The sequence below is a fragment of the Zalophus californianus genome, chromosome 7 (genome assembly GCF_009762305.2).
Source record: "Zalophus californianus isolate mZalCal1 chromosome 7, mZalCal1.pri.v2, whole genome shotgun sequence".
Classification (NCBI taxonomy): domain Eukaryota; kingdom Metazoa; phylum Chordata; class Mammalia; order Carnivora; family Otariidae; genus Zalophus; species Zalophus californianus.
The window spans coordinates 26,340,645-26,352,852 of NC_045601.1; the positions used below are offsets into that span (position 1 = coordinate 26,340,645).

General features: G+C 36.7%; 1 protein-coding gene across 6 annotated transcripts in view; it reads left to right on the forward strand.

The window, feature by feature from the left end:
- Nucleotides 1–12,208, forward strand: part of REPS1 (RALBP1 associated Eps domain containing 1) — an 85,678-nt gene that overhangs the window by 38,044 nt on the left and 35,426 nt on the right. For 5 of the 6 annotated variants that reach the window (XM_027601726.1, XM_027601729.1, XM_027601727.1 and 2 more), the window contains exons 2-7: nucleotides 7,951–8,074; nucleotides 9,612–9,808; nucleotides 9,939–10,092; nucleotides 10,617–10,741; nucleotides 11,251–11,413; nucleotides 11,693–11,756. In XM_027601726.1, coding sequence (XP_027457527.1) covers nucleotides 7,951–8,074; nucleotides 9,612–9,808; nucleotides 9,939–10,092; nucleotides 10,617–10,741; nucleotides 11,251–11,413; nucleotides 11,693–11,756 — 827 coding nt within the window. The remainder of the gene's footprint in view (nucleotides 1–7,950; nucleotides 8,075–9,611; nucleotides 9,809–9,938; nucleotides 10,093–10,616; nucleotides 10,742–11,250; nucleotides 11,414–11,692; nucleotides 11,757–12,208) is intronic. The other variant, XM_027601728.1, reaches the window with a different exon arrangement.

Here is a 12,208-nt window from a genome sequence, read left to right on the forward strand (position 1 = left end):
TTACAGATCTAAGAAGAGTTCTTGGTTTTTCAGTTTGTTCAGCTTTTTGCTTGTTAGGACAGAGTGTTGACTTCTAAGCTTCTTATGTACTAGACCAAAACCCAGAAGTGCATGCCTTCCCCTTCAGCTTTCTGATCCTTCTCTTTGAATTTGTTAGCTATGCTTTTACATATTTAGTATTGAGAACATTTGCACCTTGTTCTAAAACCATAATTCTTAATTGTTTAATATGTTCTGACTTACTGAATCTAAAAGTTGAAAACCAAAGTGTGTTTACATTATGAAGATATAAATATTTATACTGCAGATACAGTACTATGATATAGTACTATGATTTTTTTTTTTAAGATTTTATTTATTCATTTGACGGGAGGAGGGAGAGAGAGTAAGCACACAAGCAAGGGGAAGGGCAGGCAGAGGGAGAGCAGGAAGGAGGCTCCCTGGGAGCCTGGCAGGGGACTCCATCCCAGGACCCTGGGATCATGACCTGAGCCAAAGGTAGACACTTAAACCAACTGAGCCACCCAGGTGCCCCAGTCTATGATTATTCTTATACAGCTTTCCCTTACCAAATTTTCTCAGTTGTCTTGTTTTTTCCCCCTAGCACTGTTTGCCTTTGTATCCATTCCTTCCCCTTTATTTTTTTCTGAAATCCTCCTGGAGCTTTCTGTCATTTTGCTCTAATCTGAACCGCTTGCTCTCCAGGTCATTTGCATAGCTGTCATCCTGCAGCCTTATTTCCCTGCTTTCTTGGTGCGTATCTGCTTTTTCCTGGATACTCTGTCTCTAAATTTTGCTGAATAACATCCTCATTTTCTCAAGAAAGAATTCATTGGAAATAAATTTTATTTAGATCTGTATCTACGAAAGTGTGTGTTCTTTCCATCATCTTCATGCTGGATTGGATACAGAATTCTAGGTTGAAAATAATTTTTCCTTAGAACCTTGAGGGTGTTGCTTTATTGTTTTCTGATTCAGTGTTACTGATGAGAAGTCTGATTCTAGTCCATTTAGTAAAATTTCTTCTTAGTGATCAGTACCTTTCCCCCTTCTTCACTTCCCTTACACATATTCTGGGTGCTCTTAGGATCTTTGTTTTATCTTTGCTGTTCTGAAGCTCCACAGTAATGTGTTTAGGAATTCTTTAACCCATTGTGTTGAGCCCTCAGTAGACTCTCTCAACCTGAAAGCTTGTGTCTTTAGATTTGGGGAAAATCTGTTGTACTATAATTATTACTCTTCTATTCTCTCTGCATTTTTTGTAGACCTCATTTTAATAAAAATTTTGGCCTTCCAAATTAATTCTCTGTTTTTCTCTCATATTTTCTAATTCACCTTGCCCCTTCCTACTTCTGGAGAAATTTTTCTCTATCTTCTAGTATTTCCATTGAACTTTGTGTATTTGCAGACACTTGTTCTTTGGTTGTTCCTTTTTCATAATATCCTGTTCTTGTTTTATGGATGCATTACTGTGTTAAATCTGTCAGAGGATACTTACTAGAGTATTTTTAAGTGCTCTTTCTTTCCTGAATTATATCTTTCCCTCAGAATTTTTTCCTCTTTTTAAATTTGACAGTTTTCTCCCATTATGTAGGTTTTCCTTGGCTGCTGGTTGATCTTTGGTAACCTGTTTACATTTAATGCACCAGTAGAATAACTGAGCTCTGTGTTCTTGCATTTAGCTCCTTAAAAGGCTGCCTTCCTTTGGGAGTGGGCCAGATGCCAGACTCTTATTGGATTGCTAAATGCTAGAAACAGGAGCTTTTCTCTGGGGCAACAACCCCTGTCCTTTATCAGCTGACTAGTACTTCCCGACATTTCTTTCTTCAGAGATATAACTGCCAGTTTTTTGTTTGTTTATATTTGGAGGATAAAGTCTGGTTGCTAATAATCTGAGCAGCTGTAGAGATAGGGATCTTCATCTCTGTCCCAATCTCACCCTTAGTCATACCTGGCATTTCTAGGTGAGTCCCTGGATTTTTCAGGACAAATTGATTCTTCTCCATAGGTATTCTTGGCACTGATTTCTTCTACCTACTTTATTAGGCATGACCCCATCTGCTTTCTGATTGCTAACATTTGTTGAGATTTCCTGCCTGCTCATTGTTTCCCCTTCTATTTATTTTTGTGGCTTTCTTCCCTTGCTGTCATTTTAATAAGATTCCTGAAGGGAGAGGAGGTAATTTCCTGTGCTCAGTGTATTGTCTTAAACAAGAACTTCAAAATACTTATGAAGGCTTGAAAGCATCCTATATTTTAGAAGACTTTTCATCAAAAATTATAACAAAACCCACTTTGGGGCTTAAAGGCATTAACTCTTGGCTCTCAGGAAAATGTGGTTTTTAAGAATGACTTAGTCTCTGAAGTCTCTGAATAAAGTACATTATGATCAGGGTGGTAAATAAAAAGTAATAATTATATCGTGGACCAGACACTTTTGTGTTTTATTAAATACAGCCTCATTGAATGCTCACAGCAGTCATAAGAAGTAGTATATTATTTTCCCCAGTTTACATAGGAGGAAACTCAGACACAGTAAAGTAATATAACTTGCTCAAGTACTATATAAATGATACAGAATGATTCCCTAACCACGTTGATCTCTATAGGTATTAAAATGAACTATAATCTAGTTTATCTTTTCTTCTGTAAGTTAGTGGCTTTTTGATAAGTATTATGGAACAGAGTATTCAGGAAAAAAGTCAATACTGACCTATTTAGGATTGATATCCTTGTGAAGCCAATATAATGAAAACTTTTGGCCTCTCTCTGTTTAGTCTCAGACCACATAGCCACAATTCTTGGCTGGCCAGTAAGATGATACAGTTTTTTTGGAGTACTTCACTATTACATTTTAAAGTATATTTCATTTCTAGAAATTTGTCCTACAGTTCTACAAGTGCACAAAGATACATGCATGGGAATGTTTATGGCATTACTTGTAATAGAAAGCTAGAAAAACCTAAGTCTCCATCAGTAGGGGACTGGTTAATTTGTAATAGGTATGTCCATGCATGGAATGCTATGTAAAAAAAATGAAAGAGACCTATGCTGATATAAAAAGATGTTCCAAGTAATATTGTGTGAAAAAGTCATATACAGCATGACCCTATATGTGTAAAAAGTATATGTTAGGTATGTGTGCTCATATGTTTGAATACATGTGGAAAAGATGGGAAGAACATATGAAAAGAATTGTTATTCTGATGGGGATTGTAGGAACTTTTAACTCCATATCCTTAAGTACCATTTTACTTATTTTACCATAAATATGTACATTTTATAATGTTATGAAAATAAGGCTTAATGGTTTTCGGTAGCTGTTGGTAGTATTCCAGCAACACTAGCTGACCCTGGGTTTCCTAGGCGAGTTACAATCTAATGGAAGAGGTCTGGGAATCCATATCCTAACGAGGGCTTTCAGTGATTCTCAACATTAGGCAGCTGTGCAAGTGTGCTCAGAGATATGCATGATTTAGACTAAGAGCAAGTTACCATAGAGAGGCAATTAAAAGAGTGAGACTACTTTGGATAATGCTGAACTAATAATAAATTTCAAAATTTGGAAGTGATAAATGATTTTCTAGGAAATTATCAAACATTTTAGAGATAGACAACCTAGTTTATCCCACCTGACCTGGAAGAAACTGAGACACACATCAGAGATAATGCTCAGCCCATGTCATAGGTGAATTCTTCCAAATCTTGATGGAACATATAGTTCCAAATCTAAAGTATTTCGGAGCAGAGAGAAAAAAAGTAAAACTTGTTAGTTGTGTTTACAAAGCCAACTTAGCATCATTTCCAGACCTTTCAGATATAGGGGTTTTGGGGTTTTTGTTTTTTGGTGTTTTTTTGGGCCAATCATTTTTAAGATGTGGTTAAAATTTTATAAATATCATTTGAAATAGTGATATACACTATGACTGAATGGAATTCATTTTAGGGATCAAAGGATGGTTTGATGTTAGGAATTCTATTAATAGAATTATGAAGAATAATAGACTAAGGAGAAAAATTACGATCTTTTAGTTTTCTGCCCAAGAGTGCACACAATAAAATTAACGTCTGTTTGTGGTTTTTGAAAACACAAAACTCCAAACAAAACTCTTAGACCAGTGGAACTAGCTGAAGAGTTTTCTTTTCTTCCCTTTTTAAAAATATTTCGTTCATTCATTCATTCATTTGAGAGAGAGGGCTCTCACGGGTGGGGGTAGGGGCAGAGGGAGAGGGAGAGGGAGAGAGAATCTTTAAGTAGGCACCACACCCAGCGCAAAGCCCCACCCAGCTGAGGCTCCTTCTCATGACCTGAGATCATGACCTGAGCGGAAATGACCTGAGCAGAAATCAAGGGTTGGATGCTTAACTGACTGAGCCACCCCGACTCCCCATAACTGAATAGTTTCTTAACAGAGGTGTTGCAGAGTGTTAGCCAGTATCATGCTTAATGGTAAAACACTAGAAGTGATCTTTCTTTTTTTTAAAGATTTTATTTATTTATTTGACAGAGAGAGAGACAGCGATAGAGGGAACACAAGCAGGGGGAGTGGGAGAGGGAGAAGCAGGCTTCCTGTGGAGCAGGGAGCCCGATGCGGGGCTCAATCCCAGGACCCTGGGACCATGACCTGAGCCAAAGGCAGACGCTTAACAACTGAACCACCCAGGCGCCCCTAGAAGTGATCTTGTTAAAGTTAAGAAAAAGATGAAAAATAAATTGCCATTTCAATTAAAATCTCAATTTATTTTGATAAATGATTCTAAAGATTATTTGGAGGAATCAGTATTATGATAATAGTACAGAAAATTCTAAACAAGAAAAGAAAACATTGAGGGCTGGGCTAATAACTCTATCAGATATTTATTTATTTATTCATTCATTTATTTATTTATTTATTTTTAAAAGATTTTATTTATTAGAGAGAATGAGAGAGAGCGCAGGGGTGGGAGGGGCAGAGGGAGAGGGAGAAGCAGTCTCATCACCTGGCAGGGAGCCTGATGCAGGTGGATCCCAGGACCCTGAGATCATGACCTAAGCAGAAGGCAGACACTTAACCAACTGAGCCACCCGGGCGCCCCTATATCACATATTTGAATATTATAAAAGCTAAAGTAAGAAATAGCTATATGAAACTGTATAACGCAGGCAGTCAAAGAACTACATGTAAGTGTGTGAGTGGCCTTTTCAACTTACTGGAGAACAGATGAAAAAAAACCACTCATTGATAGTGGGAGAATAAATTTTAATAATCTTTTTGAAAGGCATTTGGCAAATCAGACCTCCTGATACTGTTTTACCAGGGATCGTTTTTATAAGTGTGTATGTTATAGCTCCTTTCCTCCTCTGCTGCTTTCAAGGGCTTGTGGCCTCTCTAATTGGGGTAGCTTGGAAAGATAGTCATCAGTGACACATATGCCTGACTTGGGCCACAAAGTGAGTTTTGTAGGTGATGTAGCCAGGATTAGTTATAGAGAAATAACTGCAAATATTTTGCCTTTGAGCCCTTTTATCTCCCTTTTCAAAATCTCATTCCCCTTTCCTGACAGGGCAGCTTAAAATTTTGTTATGTCTGAAACAGTAGAAAGACAGTATCCCTCCTTGCTTTTCTACCCTCCACTTCCCCCCTCCCCCACCCCCACTACCCCCCAGCCCCTGAGAAAGAGCTTTGGGTTTAGAATCAAAGGACCTGGCTTCTTGAGCCAGTTCTTCCACTGACTATCTCTGAGACTTAGGAGAAACAAGATTACCCTTCTAAACTTACTTTCTTGGAGAGCCAAGCATTCTAACCTTTCTTTCCACTTATATTCCTCATGTTTATTCTTTAATCCATTGCAAATGAGATTTTACCATGCTGCATCTCTACCAGTGCTCAAGCAGCAAAAACCTCCTACTTGCAAAATACAGGGTGTGTTTTCTTTCCTTTTTGATTTGGCCCCACTAATTCTTTTGTTTGGAAATTATTTATCAGTTTTCTGATGAAATAATATAAAATATTTTTGGTAGTAAATACAGACTCATGTAAAGAAAACCTAGAAATACCCCTTAATCTTAGTACCCAGAAATAATCACCGGCATATTCATTACCATTTATATGTACATATCTTAATAAAATTGGGATTATACTTATATATACACTGCTTTGTATCTTGCTTTTTATTTTCATAACATTAATACTGTAAGCAGTGAGTTTTAAATGTATGGTTTTCTCATTATATAGTTATTTCATAATCAACTGTATCTGTTTTGTTCTTGTGTTAACTTTAGGTTGCTTCTTATTGTGAACACCTTTGTACATGAATTTCTATGTGCAATAATGATTTGCTTTTAAGGTTTGCTCCCCCACCTTCCAGAACCTCTTTCCACCCTTGATTTCCTCCTTCTGCTGGTACTTTTCCCCACTGCTTCTTTCATAGGCTCCTTTTTACACCTGCCCTTAGGTTTTGGTGTTCTCCGCAGTTCCCTTTCCCTGCTCTGGGCTTGTAGGCAATCTCATTTACTCCCTCAGCTTTAGTTATCTATCACCTGTTGTCTGGTGTCCCAGTGTGCCCCCTTTTTCTGAACACCCCCCTGCATTTCTTCCTGGACCCTGGGCCTCTCCTCCTGACTGATACCTGGACATATAACAAGGATAAACCAACTACCTGTGATTTCTTTTGAGGTCTTCCCTTTATCAAACATAGATACAGGGCATATAGGTTTGTTTTATAAGCAAAAGTATTTAAGATGTGTAATGATCCTTTACAGGGTGCCAAGTGGGCAGAAAAGAATCGTGGAAAGGGACAGTAATCATAACAAAATGCCTGCATATCTTTCAAGGCTATATGGCCTTCATGACTCTGGCCCCCATTTTCCTCCTGGTTTCCTAATGTGAATCTGGCCTCTTTAATCCTCCTCGCCCTTTTAAATTTACACTGAAGTGGTGCCCCTTAGTGGCAGAATCAGGAACTTCCTCCATTGCTGAACAATCACATAAAAAATGACTGTCGTCTTGTGCGAGTAAACGAATGGTTATTGTGACTGTGATACATTGCTTAACTGGTGGTGGGTGCTTTTTTGCAATTCTAGTAAATACTTGTGAATTATTACCATAACATCTAGGCATAATCTTTGAGTGTCTTAGGAAATCTTTGAGTGTTTTAGGAAAAAGAAAATAGACAAATATGCTCCCTTTCCACAGGAATTTGTATCTTTTGAGAAGGTGAGACAAGGATACTTGGTGTTTATTTTATTTTAAGATTATAATGTCTGTACAGTAGACAGCTTTTGGAGTTGTAGTTTAATCTCATAACCGAAAATTCTCTTCTCTAGTCTGATACGTACTTCTTGTAGCCAGTTTAGAAATACTTGTCAAATGACTGGAATGATCGATGCAGCTCCTTGAAGACCTTCATGCTTTAAAAACACAAAGCAAACAAAAATTGTTTTAAGGAAAAGTAGTATAGCCACATTAAATACAATCTGGGAAATAAGAGGAAGAGCCCTACTCTTAATCTCCCCTAACAAAATTGCTGATAAATTTGTATATATCTGATTTTTTTCAAATTTGTGTTTATGTGGTTAAAATTATGTATCCTGCTTTTTTCCACGTAATATGTCATTTTATGTCTAGTACTTTAAATGGCTGCATAATAATCTATTAGTTGCAGGAACTTTTGGCCCTGTTGTATGCAGAGTGTTGTGAAAAGTGGATGGTACATTGTTTCTGAAAAATAGGACTCAAGAAAAAATAGTTATTCTAATAAAATAAAATTGCTTTATCACATGGGTTTTACTAAGTAGGAGAACCATAACCTTCTTAATATAAGATCAGTGCCTTTTTATTTTCACTTACAAACCTGAAACCTGAGGAAGTTGGTTGTCAGTGGAGAGTAATATACCATGTGTCATAAACAGAAGTTAAATACCTGCTTATTTGGAGAATTATTGTCATGAAACTTTTCTTTCTTTTATAGATTATGGAGCTTTGTGGTGCAACGAGGCTTGGTTATTTTGGAAGAAGTCAGTTCTATATCGCTTTGAAACTTGTAGCTGTCGCCCAGTCTGGTTTCCCTTTAAGAGTGGAAAGTATAAATACAGGTAAATATGGAATATATTAGTAGCTGAAATGAAAATAGACTTCTGATCACAAATGATTAAAATTAGTAGAATTGTTGAATCTTCTGATATTTTAGTGGCATTTGTGACCTTAAGTGTCATGGCTTTATTCTCACTACTGTGCTTTTTTCATTTGTGAATATTAGAAAAACATCTCTTTCTTAAACCTGTTCTGGTATGTATGTACTTAGTATGTATTTGATGATAATATAAAAATTATTAAAAGTGGTGATTTTTCAGAATTAATTCACTAAAAGTTGCTTAGAAAGAGTTTAGGGGCATGATTTTATCAAAGTAAATGGTGAATTGTAGTGACTGACCACCTTCTTATATGCCTTCCTTATATTCTTCTTTTCTAATAAGTATAAAACTACATAATACTTTGTGGGTTTTTTTGTTTGGGAAGGCTGTGCATTTGAAATTGGACAGTGTTAAAATATTGGCAGACTAAAATCTACGTACAGACATCTGACTACCTTGTGAGTGTCACCTAGGATAATTAGTTTTTCTGTGATTGGGAGGCTTATTGATGCTGAAGTCAGTGGAAATTCTATAAAGGTAGCCACTTAAATGCAGAGAGTTCTGTGGTTGTCATAGGGAAAAGAGGAAAGAGAAAAACTTGAGGTTTTCTGTAATGTTAGAATTTTTATAAATAGTTTTAAGCACCAAGTTCAGTTTATTAGTCAATGTGAGGTTTTCATTGTGGACCTCTGTTTTGCCACATGTCAGTCTTCTAGAATTGAGAGGTTACATTCTTTTCAGGTAATTTTGAATTCTTTTATATGAATACTGAATAAGCTTAGTAGTTCCCCTCCTTAGTATAGAGATTCAAGAGAGACGCAGATAGTCATAGTGGAGGGAAGTGTACTTTCTGTTAAGAATTCTGCTCCTGTGTGTGTTGCCTAGTCTAAAAGTATGAGCTATGACTGACCTGCAAAGAAGTTCTCGGTCTTCTTTCTTTTCTGTTTATTTGAACGTAGGATATCTGCCTGTAGAAATGTCACAAGCCAGACTAAAGTGGATAGCTCTCATGCCTTGTACTGTGATATTGGTAGGGGGACAGTAAAATATTTTCAGGACTTTGTGCCACGAAATGTCTAGATTAATCTAGTCTCAATCTAGTGACATATTCTCTGCTTTACTTACAACTTGAACATCTTAAGAGAATCAGTATGAGTAGAAAAGGCTTTCAGGTCGGACTGCCCTGAGTTCAGACTGTCAGTTACTGTCAGTGACCTTGGCATCTTGTTGCCTCAGTTGCAAGCATAGAGCCAGACAGGACATTTATTATAGCTGTTGTTACTGCCTTTAGAAGGACAGTTTAGTGTTACTACTACTTTCTAGGTTAGAGTCTCCCTAAACAGTCTAAGGGAGGTAGTCTAAATGTAGTGATAAATATAGGTGTCTGCTGTGTCTGTATTCATTTTTGTAAAAATTCTTTCTGATATCTAATCCATATTGCAGTTTTAATGAGTGCTCTTTTTCATTTTAAAGTAATAATTATTTCTGTGGTTAACAGTAAAGGACCTTCCTCTGCCAAGATTTGTTGCTTCAAAGAATGAGCAGGAATCTCGCCATGCAGCCTCATATTCTTCAGATTCTGAAAATCAGGGGTCTTATTCTGGTGTAATTCCTCCACCACCTGGCAGGGGACAAGTGAAAAAAGGATCTGTAAGCCATGATACTGTCCAGCCTCGTACATCTGCAGATCAGCAGGTGACCATGTGCCTGAACTTGTTATTGGTTGATGGCCCGTGTAGATGTTTCCACTAAAGCATTTGTTGAGTGCTTTATTAATGAACATGTTACCTTAAAAAAATTTAAGTCTTAATAATACTCTTTCTAGGAACCTGCATCCCCTGTAGTTTCACCCCAGCAGTCCCCACCAACTTCTCCACACACATGGAGGAAGCACAGCCGTCACCCCAGTGGGGGAAATAGCGAGAGGCCTCTTGCAGGACCTGGGCCATTTTGGTCTCCCTTTGGTGAAGCACAATCAGGTATTTGGAGATTCTTTAGAAGTGACGGTTATATATTAAGGGTGGTAAATTGAGGGAAACTTGGTAATATTCCTTTATGAGTTGCCTCCAAGACAGTTTTTAATTATAAATTAAGTACCTTAATTTGAAGCAAAAGCCAACTATGAACGTTTGTAAGCAGATACATCATTTTGAACAATGGTAATTGCATTTACGTATACATATGAGGCTTAGACAAAAGTTTATAGATACCAGATTCTCTGAAGGTGAAACAAATAAATAATGATTTCCCAGAATATAAGGTATATATTCTATTAGTTCCAGTATTGACAAGGAAAGCACAGTAACAATTTAAAAGATTTAAATGAGGTATAATTTTAAGCTGACTGAAGAGATTCACCTGGGAAATCGTTAACATTTCTTTGAAGTCGAAGTTAGAGTTCAAAGAAAACATTTATAATATTTGTATGGAGCGTTATAGTAAAAACCTGATAACTGTTTTTTCTCCAGAAGTGAGCCAACACGTGTACCCATTCTCCTTTTAGGTTCTTCTGCTGGCGACACCGTGTGGTCAGGGCATTCTCCACCTCCACCGCAAGAAACCTGGGTCAGTTTTGCAGATACTCCACCAACCAGTACTCTTTTAACCATGCATCCTGCTTCTGTCCAGGTGTGACATTTTATTGGTATTGCATTTTTATTTGCTTCATTCAGAGTATTGCTGCAGTCACCTTTTTTTTTTTTTTTGCTATTGTGAATTTTGTAAATGCAAGTTCACTCTTTATAGAACATGGAATTCTGCTCCGTGTCTTAAAGTCTGTTATCATTGGAATGTTTCACTAAAAGTTTTGGCTGATTTTCTTTCTAATTGTTCAATGAAGTTTTGAAAGTTTTCTGCCCCTAGGAATATATTTGCTTGGCTTTCTTAGCACATTTTTCGTAACTTTCTGTTGCTTACATATTGCTATCATTCTATGCACTTATATAACCATTGTGCAGAAACATTCAGTAATCTGATTATAACAAATATGTGGTTTGCTGATGACTTTGTGAAGACTTCTCATATATTAAACATCCACAAAAAGTAAGTTTTAATTTCAAAGATAAATAACCTAGCAATCTTTGTCCATATATCATATAGATAGATACTGTACTGAGGAAAAAAATGTTTCATTACAGGACCAGACAACAGTACGAACTGTAGCATCAGCTACAACTGCCAATGAAATTCGTAGGCAATCCAGTAGTTATGATGATCCTTGGAAAATAACAGATGAACAAAGACAGTATTATGTAAATCAGTTTAAAACCATTCAGCCTGATCTAAACGGATTTATTCCAGGTGAGTTGTTAAAAACAGAAATTCTTCTGGATGGGACAGGACAAAGTCTCAGTTTCATAATTTCAAAGACATGGTTTTATTGGTCAGAGATTATAAAAGATAATTCTCAAATTGTTTGTCTAAAAAGAGTTTATAATCACTGGAGAAAAAAACATGAGATAAACACATTAAGGTTACCTTTTTCCCAATGAAAAAAGCCTTAAGACACTTAACATCACATTTTATTCTTGGGTCTGTAAGTTCAGAATAACATTAAACAACACTCTTTTAATATTTCAGGATCTGCAGCTAAAGAGTTTTTTACAAAATCAAAACTTCCTATTCTTGAACTTTCTCACATTTGGTAAGTGTGGTATATCACATCAGTTGGGTAATATGGGTTGTTTCAAAGGAGTTTCCAGCAGGTAGATTTTCGAACCTTAAAAAATAAACTATTAGAGTAACCTTTTCAAGAATATTCTCAAAGAACTCAGTATTGTCTTAAAATGGTCAGTTTCTGTCTCACTCTCTGGAAAAGAAATAAGTGATGCCAGTACAGTAGTTCTTTAAAAAGTGCTAAAATTTTTTAAGCTGTGTCCGCTGTTTCTCGTTGCTAGCATAATGCATGGAATCAAAGCTAGTTGGTTCATCCATGGTTACATGTAACCCATTTGGTCTTTAACAAGCTTATATCTGTTACGTACCTACACCGTCCGCTCTACCTGTACCTGTACTAAGCCATGAGCTTTAGAATAGTGCTTAGCTCCCACTGAAATCCAAACTAAGACTCGGGATAGCTGCTACGTAGTTGGAATT